This window comes from Phocoena phocoena, chromosome 13 (genome assembly GCF_963924675.1).
Source record: "Phocoena phocoena chromosome 13, mPhoPho1.1, whole genome shotgun sequence".
NCBI lineage: Eukaryota > Metazoa > Chordata > Mammalia > Artiodactyla > Phocoenidae > Phocoena > Phocoena phocoena.
Genome location: NC_089231.1, coordinates 74,912,725 through 74,939,195, shown reverse-complemented (window position 1 = coordinate 74,939,195; position 26,471 = coordinate 74,912,725). Strand labels below are relative to the sequence as shown.

General features: G+C 43.3%; 2 protein-coding genes across 2 annotated transcripts in view; both read left to right on the top strand.

Annotated features, from left to right (window-relative positions):
• Positions 1 to 261: 261 nt before the first annotated feature.
• Positions 262 to 6,479, top strand: RPL6 (ribosomal protein L6). Its single transcript, XM_065889560.1, has 7 exons — positions 262 to 304; positions 1,273 to 1,497; positions 1,587 to 1,685; positions 3,471 to 3,614; positions 4,182 to 4,230; positions 5,250 to 5,434; positions 6,296 to 6,479. Exons 2-7 carry the CDS (start codon positions 1,273 to 1,275, stop codon positions 6,446 to 6,448), a joined length of 855 nt encoding a protein of 284 aa, XP_065745632.1. The 5' UTR covers positions 262 to 304; the 3' UTR covers positions 6,449 to 6,479.
• A 19,260-nt stretch (positions 6,480 to 25,739) lies between these two features.
• HECTD4 (HECT domain E3 ubiquitin protein ligase 4) overlaps positions 25,740 to 26,471 on the top strand; it is a 187,886-nt gene continuing 187,154 nt past the window's right edge. The window contains exon 1 of the mRNA XM_065889553.1: positions 25,740 to 25,916. Coding sequence (XP_065745625.1) covers positions 25,740 to 25,916 — 177 coding nt within the window. The remainder of the gene's footprint in view (positions 25,917 to 26,471) is intronic.

The window sequence follows — 26,471 nt, the reverse complement described above, 5'->3', positions numbered from 1 at the left end:
ATTTTAAATTCTAGCTTTTTTCCTATTGTATAGCACAGGTAAGCAAATATAAAAAGTTTCAACTTTATGCCGGTTCCCAAAAGTACTTTGAGAATTCTATTGGTCTATAAAATGAAGCATTTTCAGAAAAAAATTTCTCCACTTTCGCCTCCTATTGAGAAAATTAGCTCTGTTTACAGTACGAACGAGGAAAAACTACATTTCCCATGATGCCCCTGACCCGGAAGGAAGTGAGACTCGACACCTCCCGTGATTGCTTATAGACCGGAAGCCGGTGCCTTAGTTCTCTTTCCCATCCTGCAAGGTAAGAATGGCGTCGCCTCTCTGCAAGACTCGATTTCAGGATCCCAATCCTTCGCCATCTTAACCAGGAGGGTATCAAGTCGACAACTGCAGGGGTCGGACACGCTCAGGGCCATTTGGGAGGCCTCCCAGACCCTTCATTTCTCTCGCTTGGGTTTACGGTGGGGCACGAAGAGGGTGCTATGGGGCACGAAGAGGGTGCTGTGGGGCACGAACAGTGTGAGGTGGAATGCTGCAGAGGCTCCGGGGCTCCGGTTGCTCGCCACCCTCTCGGGCTGGGGAAACAGGGCCCCTCCAGGGATTCGTAGCGGGCCAGTGGGGCAGCAGGGACAAGGGCGGCGGCGCGCGCTCTGAATTCCGGACCTGGGTTCCAAAAGACGACGCCGAGCTTGTCTCCGCCACGTTGTGGATTTGAGACTGAGAACAAATGCAACTTTTCCTGTCTCTCCAAGTCCGCGGCCGGAAGTCGCCTGCTGGGCTTCGCTTTTTTCAGCTTGGCCAGAGTTTGGGCCATTTGTGTGTGTGTGTCTTCGCCTCCTAAACGGAATTTCTTGAGTGAGACAGTCTGATAAGAGCAAAAGTTCTGAAAGCAAACGGTTTCAGGTTACAGCCTCGCTGCTTTCTGGCTGTGGAGATTGTTAAAGCTAAGTCTAGGATTTCTAATTCGTAAAACAAATAATGGAATAGGGACTTTTGACCTCTAAATATATGTAGCGAACAAATAATAGTTGTGAGATATATTCAAATCGTCAAGAAGGTTATACTGTATTGGGGAGACAACCCAAAAGTTAACCATTTATGGATATTGTTGCAGATGTGTGGCGATTTGGAGGAAGGCCTGTATCTTATAGTGGGAGGGATGTAAAGGATGGAGAAGGAGGACAAGGACTTGCAGTCTGGGAGGCCTGTCGATGTATAGCTATGAGATAATTGGTGAAATGCCTTTTTAAAAAGTATATGTATTGGTAGATGGCGGGTGAAAAGGCTGAGAAGCCAGATACTAAGGAGAAAAAACCTGAAGCCAAGAAGGCTGATGCTGGTGGCAAGGTTAAAAAGGTGAAGCAGGTTAAGAAGGGGAAGCCCCACTGCAGCCGAAACCCTGTCCTGGTCAGAGGAATTGGCAGATATTCCCGATCGGCTATGTATTCCAGAAAGGCCTTGTACAAGAGGAAGTATTCAGCAGCTAAATCCAAGGTAAGGGATGAGGGGAAGCCCTGAGCATTATGTCTTAACATAAAACGTTTGTCTGCCTCTGACTTTTTGACGCATTTGTGTCCTACTAGGTTGAAAAGAAAAAGAAGGTGAAGGTTCTTGCTACTGTCACAAAACCAGTTGGTGGTGACAAGAATGGTGGTACCCGGGTGGTTAAACTTCGCAAAATGGTAAGATTTGGAGGAGATTGTAATTTGGGTGTTTAGTTGAAGCTTGAATCTTGTGAGGGTTATTTATTTATTTATTTTTACCTGCATTCGGTCTTGGTTGCTGCGCTCAGGCTTTCTCTAGTTGCGGTGAGCGGGGGCTGCTCTTCATTGCGGTGCGCGGGCTTCTTATTGCGGTGGCTTCTCTTGGTGTGGAGCATGGGCTTCAGTAGTTGTGGCTCGTGAGCTGTAGAGCACAGGCTCAGTAGTTGTGGTGCACGGGCTTAGTTGCTCCATGGCATGTGGGATCTTCCCCGGCCAGGTCTCAAACCCGTGTCCCCTGCATTAGCAGGCCATTGTTAACACTTGTGCCACCAGGGAAGCCCTCCTGTGAGGATTTTTGTGTGTGTGCTCAGGTTTTAGAAGTGTATGTTTACCAGAGGATTATTAATGGAGGATAGTTCTGGGTTTGCAACTTCGCTTTATTATTTACTGTTCTTAAGTAGAGTTACTTTTCTGTGCTTTTGTTTCTTGTAAAATGGGAATAAAGTTTTGACTCACAGGGTTGTTGTGAGACTTACCATACGTAGAGCCTAGGATGCTCCCAGACCTGTAGAACATTTGTCCACTAGAGTGGGTGTTTCTTGGCCCCTCTTTACCATGCACAAGACCCAGCGTTTTCTCTGTGAAAAATAAAGGTTTCCTCTGTGATTTCCATTATGGGACTATTGCAGATGTATTACACTCTTCACAGTTGAATATTACTGCACCAGAGGGAAAATGGCACTTTGATTTCTTCTTGTCACGGGTTTTGTGAGCTGATTTTTCTATTAGGTATTAATGTTTGTGGTAAAAGAAAGACCGTCCACTAAAATAATACAGTTAGATTATTTTGAGTTACTTGTCAATAAGCGAAAGAGTCTTTGTGTGGGGTCTTTTTAAAAAATTAATTTATTTTTGGCTGCATTGGGTCTTCGTTGCTGCGCGCGGGCTTTCTCTAGTGGCAGAGAGAGGGGACTACTCTTCGTTGCGGTGCAGGGGCTTCTCTGTGGAGCACAGGCTCGAGGCGCGGGGGCTTCAGTAGTTGCAGCTCTCGGGCCCTAGAGCGCAGACTCAATAGTTGGGGCGCTCGGGCTTAGTTGCTCCGCGGCATGTGGGATCTTCCCAGACCAGGGCTCAAACCCGTGTCCCCTGCATTGGCAGGCGGATTCTTAACCACTGTGCCACCAGGGAAGCCCTGTGTGGGGTCTTATTTTTACAATAAATGAACTGGCAGTCTTGATCTAAACTAATGTCTATGGTTTTATACAATTTATTCTTTGTGGATAAGATGGAAGTGATGCGTGTTAATGTGAAGCATATGAACACACTTAATTTGAGTTGGAAAACAAGCCATGCCTTTTTTCATAACATACAAAATTGTGTCAGGCGTGTGTTTCTGGAGAAGTAGGGACCCCAGAAAAGCTTGAGAATCACTGCTACACAACAGTGTATAATGATAGCTTGCCATGTAATCTCTAAAGTTTGGTTTATTCCAAATTTACAAAGGTAACTTGCTTGATGCTTTCCCTCTTTGCTTGGACACAGCTCCTTCAGTTAAATGGATTCCACCCTATGTTTTGCATGTAAAGCTATTGAAGCAGCGTTGATCTTTTCTACCTTTTAAATATTAGAAGTGAAAATGCGGTAGTGTGAATAAAGTGTTTCAAGTGACTACAGGATTGTAGTGAAGGTTTCACTGACCTCACAACCAGCTCTACTGACTTGATTAGATTATTTAAATAAGTTGGACCTATGGGCTCTCTCCAGCCTAGGTATTATCCTACTGAAGATGTGCCTCGAAAGCTGTTGAGTCATGGCAAAAAACCCTTCAGTAAGCATGTGAGAAAACTGCGTGCTAGCATCACTCCTGGAACCATTCTGATTATCCTCACTGGGCGCCACAGAGGCAAGGTGAGCAGAGCATGACACTTGAGGTACCTGGAGTACTTGATCCTAATAAGTTTGCTCTCTGGATAGGGTTTATTTACCTGTGTGAACTGCAGTTGGTAGCAAGAGGTTCTGTGGGAGAGGTGAGAGTGATCCATAACAAAACCAACAACCCAGTCACTATCATAACGTGTTTAGTCAATAATAGACAATAACTTATTACCAATTCCTGTCATTGGTAATACTACTTGTTACAAGTGATTCAGATGTCCCTGTACCCAAAAAATGTTTATGTATTTGAGTTAACTTCTTAGGATGGATTTGCAGGGATAGAATTACTGAGTTAAAGGGTACTAGTTTTTTTTTAATGTTAAAAGTAGTGGCTGCTCATTAAAAATCAAGCGCACAAAAGTACTGCTCGTATCCTAGAGTCACCCCTGTTATTAGTTTGATAAGTTACTTCCAGAACTGCTGCACCTATGCCTATGTACAAATTTCCTTTTTTACCAAATTTAGGAACCTGTGATTTGATTAATTCAGAAGTCAGTTTCTAATTTGTGGAACCATCTAGCATTTCTTTTTAATCTACAGAGGGTCATTTTCCTGAAGCAGCTGAGCAGTGGCTTGCTACTTGTGACTGGTAAGAAGATCCTTGGATTTAATATACTCTGAAATTTGCAGGTCTCCCCACCTTCAGTTTTACTGAGAAATAATTTATATGCATTACTCTTGCGAGTTTAAGGTGTACAACATGATGGTTTGATTTACATATATTGTGAAATAATTACCGCAGTAGGTTCAATATCCATCTTCGCATTTAGATAAAAGAAAAAACTTTTTCCTTGTGATGAAAACTCTTGGGATTTACTCTTTTGAAGGTTGTATTTTTATTAAAAAAATTTTTTTTTTTAATATTTATTTTGGGTGTGCCTGGTCTTAGCTGTGGCATGTGGGATCTTCATTGTGGCACGCGGGATCATTAGTTGTGGCATGCTTGTGGGATCTAGTTCCCCGACCAGGGAACGAACCCAGACCTCCTGCATTGGAAGCACAGAGTCTTACCCACTGGACCACCAGGGAAGTCCTGAATCATGTGTTTTTAAATGCTTGAAGTATACACTTTGCTCCCACCTAAATAGAAGTTTCAGTGTCATGAGATTCTTTGCCCTATTTCATTGCCTTATGTACATGGGAGTTCTGAGGAAGCAGGTATTTAAAGTTTGCGTGGCAACATATCACCAGGTATAACTGCCACCTAAAATCCAGAATGGTTGGCTACTAACTCCTAGGAATGCATCCTTCATAAGACTTGTAATTGGTCTGCCACTTGGCACCAGGATGGAGTTCCTGGATAGGGGGAAAGTGAACTGTTTACTCCAAAAAACAGTGCTCAGTTTAAATTTGTCCTCAAGGACCAGTGATTTTTGACCAATATGTATAAGTGACTATGCTCTCTCCTAATCTGGGTAACTTTAAAATTTGAAGATGGGGGGAGCCTTGGACTGAGATCTTGAAAAAAGCCTTGATGCTGACAGTAGAAAGCAGTTTGGAATTTCTTTGGATCCAGAGAAAAGTTAGAACTTCAACAGGTTTCTTCAAATCCAGTCAGTTCTTGAATATTTGTATCCCCTTTCCCCTCACTATATTTTCCCCCCTTAGGGCCTCTGTCCCTCAATCGAGTTCCTCTGCGGAGAACACACCAGAAATTTGTCATTGCCACTTCCACCAAAATTGATATCAGTGGTGTGAAAATCCCAGAACATCTCACTGATGCTTACTTCAAGAAGAAGAAACTGCGTAAGCCCAGGCACCAGGAAGGTGAGATCTTCGACACAGAGAGAGAGGTAAGCTATTTCTGTCTTTGCCTCTAATAGCTCTGGCTCTCCTACTTGGGAGTGAAAATAAACAAGGTTAACAATTGTTGGAAAGAGAAAAGCTGTAAATAATGAGGACTCTCTGGGGAATAATATTTTTCCAGATTCTGCTAATTATTTTATTTTTGGCTGCATTGGGTCGTCGTTGCTGTGCATGGGCTTTTCTCTGGTTGTGCCGAGCGGGGGCTACTCTTTGTTGTGGTGCGTGGGATTCTCATTGTGGTGGCTTCTCTTGTTGCGGAGCATGGGCTCTGGAGCGCAGGCTCAGTAGTTGTGGCGCATGGCCTTAGTTGCTCCACAGCATGTGGGATCTTCCCTGACCAGGGCTCAAATCCGTGTCCCCTGCATTGGCAGGTGGATTCTTAACCACTGCACCACCAGGGAAGCCCAAGAGTTGCTATTATTATATTAAAAATAGGTTGTATTTCACAGCCCTCCAAGGAAAGAATTATCAAAGTTGACTTCTAGGGACTTCCCTGGTGATGCAGTGGTTAAGAATCCACCTGCCAGTGCAGGGGACACGGATTTGAGCCCTGGTCCAGGAAGATCCCACATGCTGCGGAGCAGCTAAGCCCGTGTTCTGCAACAAGAGAAGCTACCTCAATGAGAAGCCCGCGCACCACAACGAAGAGTAGCCCCCGCTCGCCACAACTAGAGAAGGCCTGTGTGCAGCAACGAAGACCTAACACAACCAAAAATAAAAATAATTAATTTTTAAAAATTGCCTTCTAAATATTCCTGGGATTGAGTACTTGTGACGTAGGATTTCTTAGTTCATGTGGAGTTTGGTACTTGTGCCCATTTTTTTAAATGATTTTTCTTTTTCTTTAGAAATACGAGATTACAGAGCAGCGGAAGGTTGATCAGAAAGCTGTGGACTCACAAATTCTGCGAAGAATCAAAGCTGTTCCTCAGCTCCAGGGCTACCTCCGCTCTGTGTTCGCTCTTACAAACGGAATTTATCCTCACAAAGTAGTGTTCTAAACTTCGTACAAAGAACCTAATTAAATAATTGGGTCCATTTCCTTTGTGTCTTTTTTCTTTTTTTAATCTGCCTGAAGGTGTGGTATGGCTCAACCAACTTGATGGGATGTTAGCCTCTACTAAGAGGAGTGGGATTGGAGGGGAGTGCTATCAGCTGCAGTGGAATCCCCTCTTTGGGTCAACATCCTTAGCTTCCTAAGTGTCTTCTCAGCTTTTTCACCCGGCACCTACCAATACAAAGTCGTGGCATTTCCGCAGCCATCACTGAACAGGTCAGTACTAACAGTACATGGATAAGAAACAAGTGTGGGCTCTCAGGCCACAAACTTTCCTCCCTTTCCATGACTTAACATCCATTTCTGCCCAATTCAGCCCCTCTCCATAGTCATTACTATTAGTTTCTTGTGTATCTAGTTTCTTAAAGCATACACAACAAATTAGTATAATTATTTACCTTTCCTTTTTTTAACCAAAAACCCCATGTGCAGTACATGCTGTTCTATGGACAACAGTTGAATTTGATTACTCCATAGGAAGTGTCCATCTTTACTGCTGCATAGTGCCGTAGTGCATTCTATGGATACTTGGGTTTCCATCATTTGTAATTATACAGGTTTCCCCTGCTATCTAAAAGTAGAGTATGCTTCTGAAACCTTTTGTAAGCCAAAATGGCATAAAGTGGAGAAATTACCTTATGACACATCTTGCTAACAGAGGCATAAAATGGGATAAAACACATGCTCACAGTTCAAAGTGATGGCTCTGGATGCTGAGATGCCAGAGTAGTTCCAGGGAAGGAGCTTGGCGGTGCCACTCCCACTGCCCAGACAAGCTGCCGTCTCTAGTGGCTCTGCAAAACAAAACCGCTGTTTTCCCCCTTTGCCTTTTTTCATAAAAGTGAAAATCTTGATTTTTTTTTCCAGTTAACAAAGACAGGTACAAATGAAATTCTTTCGGTTAAAGCAAACTTTCAGAAAGTGCTGGGTAACAGAGTGCGATGTAGTGAGTAACTTGTGGTGTGCATACAGATGAGCAAGCATCAGGTAAGAAGTAGCTTTTTGCTGAGTCAGGATTTAGGCAGTTTTGGTAGGTGATGCCAAACTGCCCTCCATGGAGGTTGTACCATTTTATACTCATGTATGAGAGTGCCCGTTACCCTACAGGCTCCCTAAAATGATGTGCCATTAGACATGGGTTTTTGGCAATAGGTGAAAAATCACTGATGGGTTTTTAAAGTTATTGATAATTTACATTTGGTAAAATTGATTTTTTTGTGTGTGCAGTGCTGTGGCCTTTGCAGTTTGGGAAGCACCACCAAAGTTCCTTCCAAAAGTCAGTTTCCACTCCCAGTAACCACTGATAAAATTTTTGTTTTTCTAGTTTTGTCTTTTCCAGAACATCATGTAATATGTTTTGTGGCATAATATCTGTGATATTTGTTCACATTAATGGTTCAGTAGTTATTTTGTCAGTCAGCATTCTATTGTATCAGTGTGTCACTGTTTATTCTAAAATAATACCCATTGAAAGATGTTTGGGTTGTTTATAATTATTGGAGATTATGAATAAAGCCACTATTAACATTCACATACAGGGTTTTGTGTGGACATATGTTTTCATTTCTCTTGGGTTAGAATACTTACAAGTAGGATTGGCTGGGTTGTGTAGTTTAACTTTGTAAGCAAGTTTCAAACCTATTTTGTATCCCACCAGCAATGTGTAACAGTTCCAATTATTCCACTTCCTTCTCAGCACTGGCTATTTTCAGGTGGTTTTTTGTTTTGTTTTTTTTTTTGAGGTATAATTGACAAGTTAGTCTTAGGTGTACAGCATAATTTGTTATTTGTAAATATTGCAAAATGATCACAATAAGTCTACTTAACACCCATCACCATACATAGTTATAAAATTCTTTTTCGTGATGAGAACTTTTAGAACTTTTAAGGTCTATTCTTAATTGACTTTCAAATATACAATATAGTGTTATTAACAATAGTCATCGTGCGGTACATGACATTCCTATGATTGTTAATTCTAACGGTTCCAGTAAGTTTGTACTGTTAGGTATATAGTGATAAGTTCTGATACATTTTTTGAAACAAACTCCAACATTGCTTCTGACTAAAGCCCTTTAAGTGGCTCCTTATCACTCTAAGGTTTGGCTCCAAAATAATGGCCACGAGTCCTCTGGCCCATTTCTCCAGTCGACTCATTTTTACTCTGCCCCTCAACATATTAAGTTGCTTTTAGTTCCTCAAATTGGGCTGTTTTTCCTGCTTCAGAGCTTTTGCACACCCTGTATGTTGAACTGCCCTTCCCACCATGTGACTGGCCCCTACTAAATAGTAATGATAATTTGACTTGTCAAGTAGGTTACCCAGGAGCAAGGAAACATTGCTCAGGCCAATGCAAGCATCTAGTCCACTTGACAGATGTATTATGATAAAAGGTGTTGTGATTTATCAGTGTCTGTGAGCTTAGGGCTAGAGCTACCTTCAGGGTGTTGAAAAATAAGGTTTCTGTTCGTGCAGATTCACACCAGTTCTTGGTTATATGCAAGGATGTTCATTGCAGCACCAAAGGTTCCATCGGTAGGGGATCAGTAGTTTACATCCATACGTTGGAGTATGATGTAGCGTTACAAAGAGTGAAGTAGCTGCATAAGAACTGTTGTGAAGGGACTTCTCTGGGGTCCAGCTGTTAAGACGCCGAGCTTCCACTGCAAGGGGCACAGGTTCGGTCCCTGGTCAAGAAACTTAAGATCCCACAAGCTGTGTGGCGCGCCACCCCCCCCAAAAAAAGAAAACGAGAAGATTGATACCCACAAAATATAAATTGTTAAAAATTCAGATTGGTAAGAAAAAGACTAAAATCTTGATAGACAAAAAGGCAATTCACAAAAGAAGACATATATTACTAGTATTTATGGAAAAAGATCTAGTTTCCCTAGTAAAGAAATGTACATTTAAAATGAGATACTGATTTTACCTATTAAGATTAGCAAAATATATTTTAACACTTCATGTTGTTGAAGATTTGTTGAAATGAACATTCATGAACTGCTTGTGGAATACAGATGGGCAGAATATTCAAGACAGCAACTTTATAATATATATCAAGACTCTACTAGGAATCTTGAAGAAATAATCACAAATATACAAAAAAAATGTCATGTAAAGTACATAGTATCTCATTTTGATAAAAAAGATTATATATATGTGGTAGATTGTAAAAATGGCCTCAAGAAATTTTTGTACATTAAGCAGTGGTTCTCAACTTTTTTTGGTCTCAGGAACCCTTTACAGTCTTAAATTATTAAAAGATATGAAATAATTATTTATGTGGGTTATATCTATTCATACCATATGAAGACCAAATAATTATTAAAAGATTTGTTTTTAAATGACAACAAACCATTCCATGTTAATGCAATATTTTTGTGAAAAACATTTTCCAAAACAAAAATGAGAAGAATGGCATTGTTTTACATTTTTGCAAATTGCTTAATGTCTGGCTTAATAGAAGACAGCTGGCTTCTCATATGTGCTTCTACGTTCAGTCTGTTGCATTATCACATATGTCCCGCAGCCTCTGGAAACTATTCTACACTCATGAGAGAATGAAAGTGAAAAGACAATGTATTAGTAGCAGCATGATAAATGGATTTCACTTCATGGGTTCATTTTAAGAATCTCAGGGATGCTAAGGATTCCCAGATCATACTTAGAACCACTAGTCCCTTAGCAAGGTTCCAGAGGTGGAATCCAAATCTCTACCTTTGAGATGTCCTCCTTTCCAGTCCACCTGCTTCCTACAGCTCTGGTGCATCAGTGCAATGCTTAGGGCAGGACTGCTTGTGGACAAGGCTGGGAACCTCGTGCCTGCGATACTACTTCCTTAGCATCCAAATACCTCTTGTTTAGTTTTCCTGTTGCTGCTGTAACAAGTTACCACAAAGTCTATGGCTTAAAGCATCACAGATATATTCTCTTACAGTTCTGGAGGTCAGAAGTCCAAAATCAGTTTCAGTGGGCTAATGTCACGCTGTTGGTAGTGAGTGGCCACCCACACGCCTTGACTTGCGATCCCTTCCTCCTAGGTACACCAGTGCAAATGCTTCTGTCTTCACATCACCTTCTTCCTCTGATCCTAGATCTCTCTTATAAAGACCATTGTGACTACATCCCAACTGGATAATTCAGGGTATCTCCCTGTGAAGATCAGTTTCTCTACTCAAATACTTCTGACACCAAAATGTGTGGGTTTTCCACACCGAGCAATTCTCCAGTTCTCTGCAGATACCAGCTGAATGTCCTACCATTCAATTCCGATGCTACCTACCCGGAGTTAGCATGGACCCCACAAGTTAAGGGCTCAGTCCCACAAGACTGCCTCTCACATGATGCCAATCACAAGTACTGGGTCCCCAGCTTACCCACACTTCTGTCTGACTTGGCTACAAATGGAGGGTTCCCACGACTCCCTCCTCAGGTTTGATAATTGGCTATAATGGCTCACAGAACTCAGAGAAACACTTATATTCGTTCACCAGTTTGCTATAAAGGATACAACTCAGGAACAGCCAAATGGAAGAGAGAAATAGGGCAAGGTAAGGATGGTGCCTGGAGCACCATACCCTCTCTGGGTGCACCACCCTCCCAGCACCTCTTGATGTGTTCACCAACCAAGAAGCTCACAAGCATTTATGGCGCTTAATCACCAGCACTACCACCCCTTCCCCACTTTTCCTTAAGTCTGGGTAGGACTGAAATTTCCAAACTTCTAATCCCTTGGTCTTTCTGGTGGCCAGCTAGGGGTCCCTACCCTAAGTCATCTCATTAACATAAACTCAGGTGTGATCAAAAAGAGCTCCTGGGGCTTCCCTGGTGGTGCAGTGGTTAAGAATCTGCCTGCCAGTGCAGGGGACACGGGTTCGAGCCTTGGTCTGGGAAGATCCCACATGCCGCAGAGCAACTAAGCCCATGCGTCACAACTACTGAGTCTGCACTCTAGAGCCCGAGAGCCGCAACTACTGAGCCCACGTGCCACAACTGCTGAAGCCCACGCACCTAGACCCATGCTCCACGAGAAGCCACCGCAATGAGAAGCCCAAGCAGCACAAGGAAGAGAAGCCCCCGCTCACCACAACTAGAGAAAGCCCGCGCGCGGCAAAAGACCCAATGCAGCCAAAAAACATAGAAAATAAAATTAAAAAAAGAGCTCCTTATGAATAACAAAAGGCGCTCCCATCACTCAGGAAAATTTCATGGGCTTTAGGAGCTCTGTGTCAGGAACCCAGGACAAAGACCAAATATATTTTTATCAGGTTTTTAATCACATCTGCCAAGTACCTTTTGCCATATAAAGTATTGATGGTATCCACAAATTTGCAGGATTAGGACAGGGACATACTTTGGGACTATTATTTAGCCTACACCACCTGCCAAGCTCTGGTTACAACAAGGGTTTGGGGAGGGTTCCTGCTCCATTCCAAGGCCTGATTCTCACCTTTAGAAGCTCTAAGTGGTTTGTTTGTTTGTTTGCTTTTTGGCCACACCTCGAGGCTTGTGGGATCTTAGTTCCCGGACCAGGGATCCAACCCACGCCCCCGGCATTGGAAGTGCAGTCTTAACCACTGAGCCGCCAGGGAAGTCCCCTAGAAGCTCTAAGTGTTGAACAGACCCCAGTGCTACCCTCCATGTATATAATTCAAAATAAAAACAGTGTCAAAGTGGAAAATACATGTAAGGAAAGGCAACCATGTTCTGAATTTCCCCATAGATTGTACAAGTATAAAATTGGAATTTCTTTGGGAAAATAGAGTGTGGAATAATTCATTCAAAAAATATTCATTGAGTGCAGGAAAATTGAAAATGGTGTAGAGGTTAAAGTTATAGCTTTGGGGATCCAATGGACTTGGATTTGAATCCTAATTTCGCTGCTTATTCATTTACCTTTCAGATAATCAATATGCTAATAATGGCAAATGTTGTGGTCCTATTTGCTAAGCAAAATATATACTTTTTTTTGGAATTGTTTTATTGTGGTAAATTATATATAACAAAATGTACCATTTTAAACATTTTAAGTATATAGTTCAGTGGCATTAAGAATTTAATATAAGGACTTCCCCGGTAGTGCAGTGGTTAAGACTCTGAACTCCCACTGCAGGGGGCGCAGTTTCGATCCCTGGTCGGGGTACTAGGATCCCACATGCTGCATGGTGCCCACGGCGTGGCCAAAAAACAAATAAATAAAAAATATGAGAAAGTCATTAAATGTAAAAAAAAGAGTTTAATATGCAATATTTAATATATATGTATTTAAATATATAAGCATTAATTAATATATAAGTATTTGATTAAATAATAAGTATTTAATATATTTAAAAATACATTTAATGTATACAGTCTAACAAAAGAGACAGGCATCTAAATTTTTATTAATAATTATTTAATTGCAGTTAAGATAGGTACAACTAAGAAAAAGTATAGTGTGCAAAGAGATTGAGAAACAGGAGCATTTGTCATGTTTGGGGGAGCCAAGGAATTTCCCTATGAGGTAGCTGAGATCTGAAGGATGAATAGGAGTTTGCCAAGTGAAACAGGTGGGAAGTGCAATCTGGCCAGGGAACAGCATGTGCAAAGGCCCGGAGTAGGAACAGTTGTACAAGTGGTAAAGAACTGGAAAGAAGCCAGGGTGACTTTCTTTGATCAAGATTGACATTGGCTTGAGGTGAGGTAAAGAAGCAGATGAGGGGTGGGAGCAGAGGGGGCTGCAGTGGCTGCAAAAGGTGATACAACATTGTGAATTCATGTGTGAACTGTTTTTGTAAGGCACCTTCAAAGTCATTTAGCGCTAAGAAGCCTTTACAAAGCAGCTCCTTTAAGCACCATGCCAGGCACTAGGGACTTAGGGTTAAAAACTCAGTGGCTGATAATAACAAGCATGTAGTGGACCCCTCCAGGGTCTGTGGGTTGGCTCTTCTTCAAGGATGAGATCTGCAGGGCTTGGCTCCAGGCTGGTGGCTCAGGCCTCCCCACATGTCCAATTCTGGGACTAGCAGCTCCCGGAGTGTGTGCTTTTATTGACAGATGACAAATTGAACAAGAATATTTGACCTCTGCTCACATCACGTCTGCTAAAATGCCATTGACCAAAGCACGTCACAAGGCCAAGCCCAGCTTTATGGGGCAGGGAAATTTACTCCACCTGCTCTGATGGGAAGTTTGGGAAAGACCCTGTATTTGCTTCCTAAGGCTGCAGTAACAAAGTACGACAAACTGGGTGGCTTAAAATAACAGAAATCCATTGTCTCACAGTTCAGGAGACTGGAAGTCCAACTTTAGGGTGTCAGCAGGGTTGATGCCTTCCAGAGGCTCCGAATGAGAATGTATTCTATCCTTCTCTCCTAGCTTCTGGTAGTTGCCCACCAACCTCAGTGTTTCTTGTCTTGTAGAAGTATCACTCCAATCTCTGCCTCTGTCATCACGTGGTCTTCCCTCTATGGCTCCTCTGTATCTCTGTGTCCAAATTTCCCTCTTCTTAGACAAGTATCATATGATATCATGTATATGTGGAATCTAAAATGTGATCCAAGTAAACTTATTTACAAAACAGAAACAGACTCACAGACATAGAAAACAAACTATGGTTACCAAACAGAAAAGGTGGGGGAGGGATAAATTAGGAGTTTGGGATTAGCAGATTGAAACTCCTATATATAAAACAGATTAAACAACAACATCCTACTGTATAGCACAGGGAACTATATTCAATATCTTGTAATAACCTATAATGGAAAAGGATATGAAAAAGAATATATGCATAACTGAATCACCTTGCTGTACACCAAAAACTAACATAGCATTGTAAATTAACTATACTTCCATAAAAATAAAAATTAAAAAAAATTATCATAAAAAAAATTTCAGGACTTCCCTGGCCGTCCAGTGGATAAGACTCTGCACTTCCAGTGCAGGGGGCACGGGTTCGATCCCTGGTCAGGGAACTAAGATCCTACGTGTCGCGTGGTGTGGCCAAGAAAAGTTTTTTCTTCCTCTTCTTAGAAGGACACCAGTCTTTGGATTAAGGTCCACCCTAATCCAGTATAACATCATCTTAACTTGATTACATCTGCAAAGGCCCTGTTTTCAAATAAGGTCACATTCACAAGTTCTGGGTGGACACGAAGTTGGGAGACACTATTCAACCCCCAGTATAGTCACATAATAAAGGGTATGGATGTATGACTTTAATAAACGGAGAAAGTAAAGAATTGAGAACACTTTCCAATCTACCACAAAGTTACAGCAAAAGCCCAGAAAAGGGAAAGCCCAGAGAAAGGGATGATGTATGTGAACTCTAAGTATTTTAGTACGTTCAGTAGGTGGAAAGGGGCTGAGGACTGTGAGAAGTGACACTTTTGCCCAGTAAGAGCCTGATCCTGAAGATTTTGTGGGGACCCAGAGGAAATCAAGAGAGATCACTACAGGATTTTTAAAAAATTTATTAATTAGTTATTTTTTCTGTATTGGGTCTTTGTTGCTGCGCGTGGGCTTTCTCAGTTGCAGCGAGCGGGGTCTACTCTTCATTGCGGTGTGCGTGCTTCCTTATTGCGGTGGCTTCTCTTGTTGGGGAGCACGGGCTCTATGTGGGCAGGCTCAGTAGTTGTGGCGCACGGGCTTAGTTACTCCATGGCATGTGGGAACCCGTGTCCCCTGCATCGGCAGGTGGATTCTTAACCACTGCACCGCCAGGGAAGCCCCTCAGTACAGGATTTTAAAGCCAGGAAGTGACTTCATAATCACGCTTGCATTTTATTTTTATTTTTTTTTTAATTCATTAAAGGGCTTCCCTGGTGGCGCAGTGGTTGAGAGTCTGCCTGCCGATGCAAGGGATGCGGGTTCGTGCCCCGGTCCGGGAAGATTCCACATGCCGCGGAGCGCCTGGGCCCGTGAGCCATGGCCGCTGGACCTGCGCGTCCAGAGCCTGTTGCTCCGCAATGTGAGAGGCCACAACAGTGAGAGGCCCGCGTACCGCAAAAAAAAAAAAAAAAAAAATTCATTAAAAAAAGAATTTTGTTTATTTGGCTGCACCAGGTCTTAGTTGCAGCATGCAGGATCTTAGTTGCGGCATGTGGGATCTAGTTCCCTGATCCGGGATTGGACCCGGGCCCCCTGCACTGGGATCGTGGAGTCTTAGCCACTGGACCACCAGGGAAGTCCCCACACTTGCATTTTAGAAAGATCACTCTAAATGAGGACTGGTTTAAGGAGGACAAGGAAAAACTAAAATACCCTAGCAATGTGAACAGTGGCAGGAATCTGATCAACGTACTGATTTTTTTTCTACTAATTAGAACATTCAATGCAAATTTTTATGATAAAGAAACTCTGATATAAAAATAAGTAACTTCCAGGGCACAGCCTAAAATAATCCTAAAATTGTGGGGAAAAAAACCCCAGAAGTGTGATCCTGGAGTCCTAGTGCTGCTTTAGATTGAATTCCTTCGTGACAAGGATATTAAAAAGAAAATATCCACCTGCAGATTCTCCTCCTCACGTAACAGTTTCCTCCTCTGCGCTTTATTCAAGTTATTAGGTGCACACATATGTAGTCCATATTAGTGTAGGTAAACTCCTGTGTTTTGATTTTCTTCATAGACTATTTCATAAATGTTTATATTGCTGTCAAAGTTTCTTAATTATCCTTTTTAATGGCTTCATACTATTTCATTTAAATGTACATCATTATAAATAAATAGCCTTTTGAATACAACTGTTTTCTTTTGAATTATAGTTTTTTGCTCTGTTCCCCCACTCATTTTCCTTCCCTAAAACATCCTATTTCAGGGAATCATAGCTCCAACTCTGTTATGGATTGAATTGTGTCCCTTCAAATTCCTATGTTGGAGTCCTAACCCCCAGTACCTCAGAGTCTGATCTTATGTTATGGAGTAGGATTTTTACAGAGGTGATAAATTAAAATGAGGTCATTAGAGAGGCTCCTAATCGATATGACTCGTGTCCTTATAAGAAGAGGAAATGTGGACACAGACCCGCATTGAGGGAAGACAATGGGAAGACACAGGGAGAGGACAGCCAGCTACAAGCCAAGGAGAGAGGCCTGAAATAGTTCCTTCCCTCACAGCCCTCAGAAGCACCCACCCTGTTGATTATAGACTTCTAGCTTCCAGAACTGTGAGACAACTTTCTGTGGTTTAAACCGCTCAGTTTATGATACTTTGTTAAGACAGCACTACCAAACTAAGAAAATCTCCCAGGCAGGTGCCCAGCCTTTAATCCTCTTAGCCCCCCTCAGCCACTCCCTAAACTCCCATATCTTCTCAAGTGCTTTGGAATTCACCCACTTCATTCCATGCCACTACACACTCACCTAAGCCCAAGTTCAAGTTCACGTCTGGATTCCTACAACAGCCCAAATAGTCATCCAGCCTATAGGCTGAGCCATTCTCCACAAGACAACAAGAGGATCTTTCTAAAATGCAAAGGCAAATAATAATAATAATAGTAAATTAAAAAAAATTTTTAATAAAAATGCAAAGGCAATTCTCTCATTCTCCTCAAATTTCTCCGCTGATTTCTCATTGCTCTTTCGGGAAAATTCCTTTAACATAGCTCACAAGCCCCTTCCTGATCAGACTCCTGCTTTCCTCTCAAGCTATGTCTCTCCAATATGCACCCTACACCCTAACAATCTCTGCCCTTCAACTCTTCAGCTAGAAAGGGCAGCTTCTGGCGCTAGTTTAGGATTCAGAGGACTGGTTCCAGAATGAGCTTCCCTGGGTTCAGATCCCAGCTCTGCCTCTTCCTAGCTGTGAGAACTTCCTCCTTCAGTGTCTTGATGTCCCCATCTGTAAAATGGGATAACAGAAGTGCCTACCCCGTTTGGTTTTGGTGAGTATATTTGAAGCATCCCTGGCACACGGGAAGTAACAAATATGAGTTATTATTCTTCTGGTCTCTAATCTACCCTTTTCTCTCTCACCTCTGAGGTTTTGCACACGTTCTTCTGAAGCCCTGGAATACTCCTCTCTGCTACGAGCCTTCCCCCACCTGACTAATTTCAATCATCCCTTTGGATCAGTTTCTGAGCCTCAGCACTATTGATATTCGGGGCTGGATAATTCTTTGTTGGGTGCAGGGGAGGTTGTCCTGTGGATTGTAGGATGTTTAGAAGCATCCCTGATCTCTACTCGTTAGATGTCAGTCGCATCCGACCCTAGTCATGATGATAATTATCATTTTCAGACGTTGCCAAATGTCCCCGGGGTCGGTGAAATAACCCCGAGTTGAGAACCGCTGCTCTAGCTCTTCTGTGCCCCTGCCCCAAGCCTCATCCCAAATACAGATCAGGTGCTCCTGGTCTGTACTCTCAACCTGTCCCATCACTGACAGGACTTCTTGCCCTGCAGCATATGTTCTGATTACTTGTCTTCTCCCCCATTAGATTTTCAGCTCCTTGAGGATAGGAGCTATGACTTAGTTATAAGAGCCTAGCAGAGAGTAGGAACTTAATAACTCCTTGTTTTGTTTTTTAATTTTATTATTTTTTTAAATTTTTGGCTGGCTGCGTTGCGTCTTTGTTGCTGTGCGTGGGCTTTCTCTGGTTGCGGCGAGCGGGGGCTACTCTTCGTTGCAGTGCGCGGGCTTCTCATTGCAGTGGCTTCTCTTGTTGCAGAGCATGGGCTTTAGGTGCGCGGGCTTCAGTAGTGGTGGCACGCGAGCTCTAGAGCGCAGGCTCAGTAGTTGTGCCGTACAGGCTTGGTTGCTCCACAGCATGTGGGATCTTCCTGGGCCAGGGCTTGAACCCATGTCCCCTGCATTGGCAGGCAGATTCTTAACCACTGTGCCACCAGGGAAGCCCCAATAATTCCACGTTGGATGAAAATTTTCTATGGATAAATTTCTAGGAGTGGAACGATGGATCAAAAGGCACGGTCCTTTTATGCCTTTTGGATACGTGTGGCCAAAGTGCTTTCCCCCAAAGACCATGCTGATTTAAAGTGCCACCAGCAATAGATGGTGTGTTTACCCCAGAACTTCACCATGCCTGGGTTCAAATGAAAATCTTTGAATTAATAGGTAAAAAATGGTGCCATATTTAATAATAGCTCATATGCATTGAGAGCTTCTTCATTCCAGGCATGGTGCTAATGGTCCTGCCCATATTAACTCATTTAATCCTCACAAAAGTGCTATGAGGTCGGTACCATTACTATCATCCTATTTTAAGGTGGGGAAATGCAGCACAGATGTGAGGAATAAGTTGTCAAAGGTAACACACAAGGGAGGTAGGACCCAAATCCACGCAGGCCATGATTCAAGCACTACACATCCTGCATTTCATGCAAATGCTTTTCTTTGGTTACTAAATCTTCCCACCCACCATCCTCACGTTCCTTTAGCTAACTCATACACACCAGTTACCAGCATTAAATGTGACATCATGGTGGTCATTTTGTAATGTGAAGAAATATCGAATTACTATGTTGTGAACCTGGAACTAACATAGTGTTGTAGGTCAATTATGTTTCCAAAACAAACAAACAAACAAACTCATAGGAAAAGAGATCAGATTTGCGGTTACCAAATCTGTGGAGGTGGGAGTTGGAAATGGGGGGGGGGAGAGGGAATTGGATGAAGGTGGTCAAAAGGTACAAACTTCCAGTTATAAGATAAATAAGTACCAGGGATGTAACGTACAACCTGATTAATATAATCAACACTGCTGTATGTTATATATGAAGGTCGTCGAGAGAGTGAATCCTCAGAGTTCTCATCACAAGGGAAAGACATTTTTTCTTTTCTTTTGTTTGTATATGGGATGATGGATGTTCGCTAAACTCATTGTGATAATCACTTCATGATGTATGTAACTCAAATCATTATGCTGTACACCTTAAACTTACACAGTACTGTATGTCAATTATATCTCAAAAAAACTGAAAGATCAACAACAACCCCCCCCGCCAGGACATCCTCAGGGAACCTTCCTCATTTCTCAGATCAGGTCCCTGGACTTCTCATCCCCTTTGGAATTACTTGTTCCAAGTCACTTCCCCATCCTAAGCTTCTGGAGGGAGGGAAGCTGCCTTTTTCCTAGAGAGGAGTGCCAAACCTAACATTTTGCCAGCACAAAGTAGGCACTCAGTGAATACTGAATGAATGAAAACATAGAGTGTTTGCTTTTCCTCTTGTGCAAACTCTAAGATTGTGTCTTTTGCCCACTTTTCCTTTGTGAGGGCTACCGTTTTTTAATGTAAGTTTTTGTTTGCAGCAGGGAAGTGCTTGCAAATTTATTAAGAATTGGAAATTCCAGTGCGGTACGGCCTCTGATGTCCACAAGGGGGCGAGAGAGGACGTGGCATCTTTCGGAGCTCCAAGGTGCCGATTCCTCCAATGACAGTTGCACGTCATGCTGCTTCATCGTTGGCCTTTTCATCGTTTAGCTTTTCATCAACGTGGAGGCTTGTCCCTTAAGTTACCGTAATCAAGGGAGCTCTAAGGAGAATTTCTCCCTCTTCATTTTCAAATATCTTTTTCATCCGATTTCCTTTCTCTGCTGCCTCATAGACTCACCTATGAGCTGACAGAATCTTCCTTGAAATAAATTTAAAATAAAAAAGAAGAAGAAAACAGGGCCGACCAGATCACTTGGAAAAAAAGATTTTGAGTAGGTGTGTGTGCTTCCTCTTTGAGACTGTGATTAGTGAGATGGAAACACTCAATCTCCCCCACAGGTTCTGTCAATGTGTGTGCACGTATTTATTTAGCAGATGTAGGCATGTGTTTTTTTCCTTGGTGTTTTGAAAGGCTTTAAAAATTAACATGGCTGCTTTGTTTAAAGCTATTTCAAGCTCTATTAAGGCTTATCAAGGACCACTTATCTCCAGGCTACACTCGCATTTTTGTGGGCCTGGTAAGGATTACAGACTCATTTTAGACAGTCAGCTGGTGCAGAAAAGCCAGCAGAAGAGAGAGATATTGCAAAATCCCAGAGGGGCCCCAGCTTGAGCCAAGGCCAGTGAACACTGCATCAGCAGCTGGGGCAGTGGAGAGACAGTCTCCATCAACAAGCTTGCTCTCTCCTGGGGAGATGCCTCCAAGGGGAAACTGAAGTCCAATCTACTCATAGCTCTTCTTCCTGCTTTCTCATGCTTCCTCCAGAGGGTTGCCTAAGAAAATAAGTCATAAACCATAAACCTTTCCTTTCTATGATTCCATGAATGGATGTTTCCTGTGTGTACGGTGTGTGTGTGTGTGTGTGTGTGTGTGTGTGTGTGTGTGTGATCTTGACTAAATTTGGATTCTCTGCCTCCAGGCTTCCAGCATAGAGTTCTTTTGAGCAGGGACTTTCTTTGTCTTGCTGATCTGTTCTAGAAATTCCCAGTAAATGGTCTTTTTCCAGAGGGGGTTCTATAAATACTAATTCATCAGCTGCCTCATCGTGGTACAGTGGCAGCCATGCAGTCCTATGACTAATTAATTACTGTTGCTAAAATATTAAATAACTATTTTTTTTGGAGGTGATAAAAAGACTATTATTTTAAGGTTTTTCCATTTTACAGAAAATGGTAAATATTAACTCTATGTAGACTGTGAAAGTTTAGATACATATATTATAATCCCTAGAGTAACCCCTAAATATAATACAAAGAGATACTAGAAAGGCTAATAGATAAATTAAAACGGAATAATAAAAGTTTTTCAAATAACCAAAAAGAAGGCATCAAAAGAGGACCATAGAAACAAAACACAAAGGGACAAATAGAAAACAGCAAAATGGTAGATGTAAATCCAAGCATATCAATAATTGTATAAAATGTTAATGACTGAGACACTAAAATTAATAGGCAGAGGATGACTGAGTGAATAAAAATAAGACCCTACTACATACGATGAGACATACATAGTAAATATGAACACAGGTGGAAAGTAAACTGTGGGACAATATATACCATGAAAACAGTAAGCATATCAAGACTAAAGTGGCTTTTTAAAACTTCAGATTTAAATAACTATTCAGTATGCAGTCTAAAGACTTTCAGCCTTGGATATGTGCTGTTTCCATTAATTGAAGTGAAGGACGATACAGACTGTCCCTGACCTAGGATGGTTGGATTTATAGATTTTTTGACTTTACAATGGTGCAAAAGTGATATACATGCAGTAGAAACTGGATCTCAGATTTTGAATTTTGATCTTTTTCTGGGCCAGTGATACGTGGTAAGATCCTCTCTCGTGATGCCAGGAAGTGGCAGCAAGCTTCCACTATAGATGAACAACCTATATACTTACAACCATTCAGTATCTATGCAACCATTCTGTTTTTTACTTTCAGTATAGTATTCAATAAATTACACAAGATATTCAATACTTCATTATAAAAGAGGATTTGTGTTAGATGAGTTTGCTCAACTGTAGGCTAATGTAAGTGTTCTGAGCATGTTTAAGGTAGGTTGAGCTAAGCTATTATGTTCAGTGAGACTTTCTACTTTTGATATTTTCAGCATATGATGGGTTTATCAGGGCATAATCCCATCATAGGTCAAGAAAGATCTGTACTTCTTCGGCATTTAGACTCCTGATCTTGAAATATAAACAATATGAGGAGGAGAATTTATTTTGAGCCACACAAGAAGGTTATTTAGATTCCGAAACCTGAGCATTCAAAAACTGATGGTTGCCATTGGATTTGGAAGGTGTGAGACAAAATAAGGAAGCTGGGATTATAGAATCAGACAGACCTGGGTTCACATCTGAGATTTGATGTTTACTGTCTGTGAGATATTGAGTAAAGTATCCAACTGTGCATCAGTTTCCTAGCTGAACGTGGGGGTAATGATATCTCCATTCTGTACACCTCCCAGGATTTGACACCTGCTAGGAGCTTAGGAAATGCGTGTGGGATCAATATCATGAAAATGAAATTAACAGTCATTGTAAGGCACATGAGATTGTTGTAACAGTGCAATGTATATGAATTACTTATTTGGGAGGGAGGCAGTACAGGATGGAGCCAGCTATGTGTTCAAATCTCAGTTCTGCCAATTCCTAGGCAGGTGCAAGTCACTTAATTCTGAGCCTCAGTTCCTTATAAAATGGGGCTATTAATGAATACTTGGAAGGGTAGTATGATGGTTATATGAGTGGAGACACTTTGATTCCTAGGTGTTCAATAGATTTTTTTTTTTTTTTTTTTTTTTTGCGGTACGCGGGCCTCTCACTGTTGTGGCCTCTCCCGTTGCGGAGCACAGGCTCCGGACGCACAGGCTCAGCGGCCATGGCTCACGGGCCCAGCCGCTCCGCAGCATGTGGGATCCTCCCGTACCGGGGCACGAACCTGTGTCCCCTGCATCAGCAGGCGGACTCTCAACCACTGCGCCAACAGGGCAGCCCTTTTTTTTTTTTGCTTTTTTAAAAAGTAGTACATGCTCTAGGAGAAAACTTGGAAAACATTGCAAAGCCCAAATCACAAATCCTCCAGTCACCTACCTGTAAATGCACTGCTGAGATTCATCCAAATGTTATCAGACATGCTACCTTCCCTGTCTTTCCTTCTACACCTATAGTCATACATCTGTGTAATTTTAAAAATGCAATCATACAGTAAATACAATTAAATTTCAAAATTTCCTTACTATTTTAGCCTGATTTTTTCCATTCACCAATATATCATGAACTTTCACTTGTATTAATATTTTCATAAACATTATTCTGAATGGCTCCGTAATATTCCATGTTATGGATATACCGTTATTATAGTTAACCAGTCCCACACTGTTGGATATTTAAACTGGTTATAATTTTTCCTCTTACAAACAATACTGAGCTGCATATCCTTGTATGTACATCCTTGACTATGGGTCTGATTATTTCCTTTGGACAACTTATTCAAAGTTGAATTGCTGGATCAAAGGGTATGCACTTTAATGTTCTAATGTATTCATTCATTCATTCTTTATTAAAACTTTATTTTTTAGAGCAGTTTTAGGTTCACAGAAAAACCGAGAAGGTGCAGAGATTTCCCACATACTCCCTGCTCCCATGCACGCATAGTCTCCCCCATTTTCAACATCCCCTGCCAGAGTGGTACATTTGTTGCAGCTGATGAACCTAACTGACACATCATAATCCCTAAAGTCCACAGCTTACACTGTAGCTCCCTCTTGGTGTTGTATATTCTATGGGTTTGGACAAATGTATAATTTCATGTATCCAACATTATGGTATTATACATAATATTTTCACTGCCCTAAAAATCCTCTGTGCTCTGCCTACTCATCCCTATCTTCCCAAATCCACTAGCCACCACTGATGTTTTTATTGTCTCCATAGTTTTGCCTTTTCCAGAATATGACAGAGTTGGAATCATACAGTGTATAGCCTTTTCAGATTGGCTTCTCTAACTTAGTAATGTGCCTTAAAGTTTCTTCCATGTCTTTTCATGGCTTGATAGTCACTTCTTCTTATTTTTATTTATTTAAATATTTATTTATTTTGGCTGCTCTGGATCTTAGTTGCAGCATGCAGGATCTTTGTTGTGGCACGTGGGCTTCTTAGTTGCGGCATGCGTGCGGGATCTAGTTCCCCGACCAGGGATTGAACCCAGGCCCCCTGAACTGGGAGCTCGGAGTCTTACCCACTGGGCCACCAGAGAAGTCCCAGGTAGTCATTTCTTTTTAGTGCTAAATAATATTCCATTGTCTGGATGTACCACAGTTTATTTATTTTATCTATTTTTAAAATAAATTTATTTATTTATTTACTTTTGGCTGTGTTGGGTCTTCCTTGCTGTGTATGGGTTTCTCTAGTTGCGATGAGCAGGGGCTGCTGTTAGTTGCAGTGTGTGGGCTTCTCATTGCGGTGGCTTCTCTTGTTGTGGAGCACGGCCTCTAGGCACACGGGCTTTAGTAGTTGTGGCACTCAGGCTCAGTAGTTGTGGCGCATGGGCTTAGTTGCTCCGTGGCATGTGGGATCTTCCCGGACCAGTGATGGAACCCGTGTCCCCTGCACTGGCAGGCGGATTTTTAACCACTGCCCCACCAGGGAAGCTCCTGGATGTACCACAGTTTATTTATCCATTCACTTACTGAAGGGCATCTTGGTTACTTCCAAGTTTTGGCAATTATGAATAAAGCTGCTATAAAGTGCCCTATGCAGGGTTTTTGGTGGACATATGTATTCAAGTCCTTTGATACCAAAGAGCGCTTTATTATTATTATTTTTTAAGTATAAAAGCAATACAAAGATAATCTCACCTCAACCATTCCAGGCTGGTCCTACTTTGCGTGGCAATTCACATTAACAATTTGGTACTTATTCTCCCGCACATTTTTCTCTACACACATAGTTCTTTCTTGTTTTAGTAAAAGTGGGATGGCGGGCATATTTTTAAGGTGTATGTCAATCAGTGTTGAATACTGATGGAATATAACAATAGTTTTAACTCCCTCTCGGAGCGTTTATTAAGTGCCAGACACTGGACATCAAACACTGTGACCCATGCTTTATTTTCACCAGATTTTGAGCGCTTATTGGGTACTAGAATTTGTAGTAAATATGAAGCACCTACCGTGCACTTCTACCAAGTGCTTATGAACAAATGTGCAGCGCTTATTCTGCGCCAGATTTTTGCACGTATCTCATTTAAATGTGAGAGTGAAAGTGAACCTCCAGACTCTGCCCAGGGGCCCAGGGTGGGGGCTCTGGCCGAAGAGAGAGGAGTGCACACCTGAGCAGGTGGGAGGAGGGGAGGCGGTGCCCTCTTCTCTTGGTGCGCTGCAGACCCAGGGCGCCCTCGAATAGCAAGGGGCGTGGGAGGTCACTCTAAGGGGAAGACGCAGTGGCACGCGAGGCAGAGGAGGTCCTGCTAACCCGGCTGCCCCCGGTCTGCGGGGAGGAGGGCGGGGCCAAACGGGTGGGCGGGACCGGTATTGTCCGCCCCGCGGGGCATGCCGGGAGCTCCGCCCCCAACATGGCGTCTCACTGACAGTTGGCTGTCGAGAGGCAGAGGCGGATCTTGCTCCTCAGGGCGGCGGCGGCGGCGGCGGCGGCGGTGGCGGCGGGGCCAGGGTCTCCGGGGCCAGGGGTGGGAGGATGGCGGCTCGGACCTCCTAGGGCGGAGCTCCACGGGCGAGGCGGCGAGCGGGGCGCTGCAGGCGGGCGCGGCGGCTGCTGCCATGGACTGGTGATCGCGGCGGCTACTGCTGGCGTCTCCCCTGGCCGGGCGGCTGCTCCTCACCGCCAACCCCTCAGCCGGGGCCATGGGCTCGTCGGCGGCCGCGGCGGCTGCGGCGGCGGCGGCCGCGGACTCGGCGCAGTGGCTCTCGGTGAAGGAGGAGACCATCTTCCTGCACGACGGGCTGATCCGGGTCACCGACCTGGCCGAGCTGCCCAGCGAGATTCTCGGGGCCCCGGAGGCCGCCGACACCGACTTGGAGGTGAGCGAGGCTGCCCCCGGCCTCCGCCATCAGATTAGCCCACCCGCGCCGCATTCCCGGGGTCGGGCCCTCTCATCTCCGCTTCACCCCGACCCCGAGGCCCACGAAGGCTGCCCCAGCAGGTGTGTGTGGGCGCCGGGCAGGCAGGTGCGGGCCGCGCCGCGAGTCTGCAGACCACCCGCCTCCCTCCCTCCTCGGGGCCTCAAGCCCTCCGGGGATTTCATTTGTGGGTTCATTTTGAACGTTCCGACTACCAACATTTTATTAGACCATCACCCGGCACGGCCTTGAAGCCCCGGAGGAGCCGCCGCCGCCTCCCGGGCCCGGTCTCCCTTCCCCCACGGACCCCTTGGACGCACAGGGCACACCCAGGCTGCTTAGCTTTGGGGACATTTTAATTTTAACGCTCTACACCCCCCCCGCACCTCGTCATTCCCTAGTGCTGTGCGTGTGCGTGTGTGTTTTGTTTGTTTTTTTCGGGAGAAGGTAGTGGCAGCTGCCGGTCCGCGATGGGCAATCCAGCAACTACTCCGTGTCGTGCCTCGGATTGACACG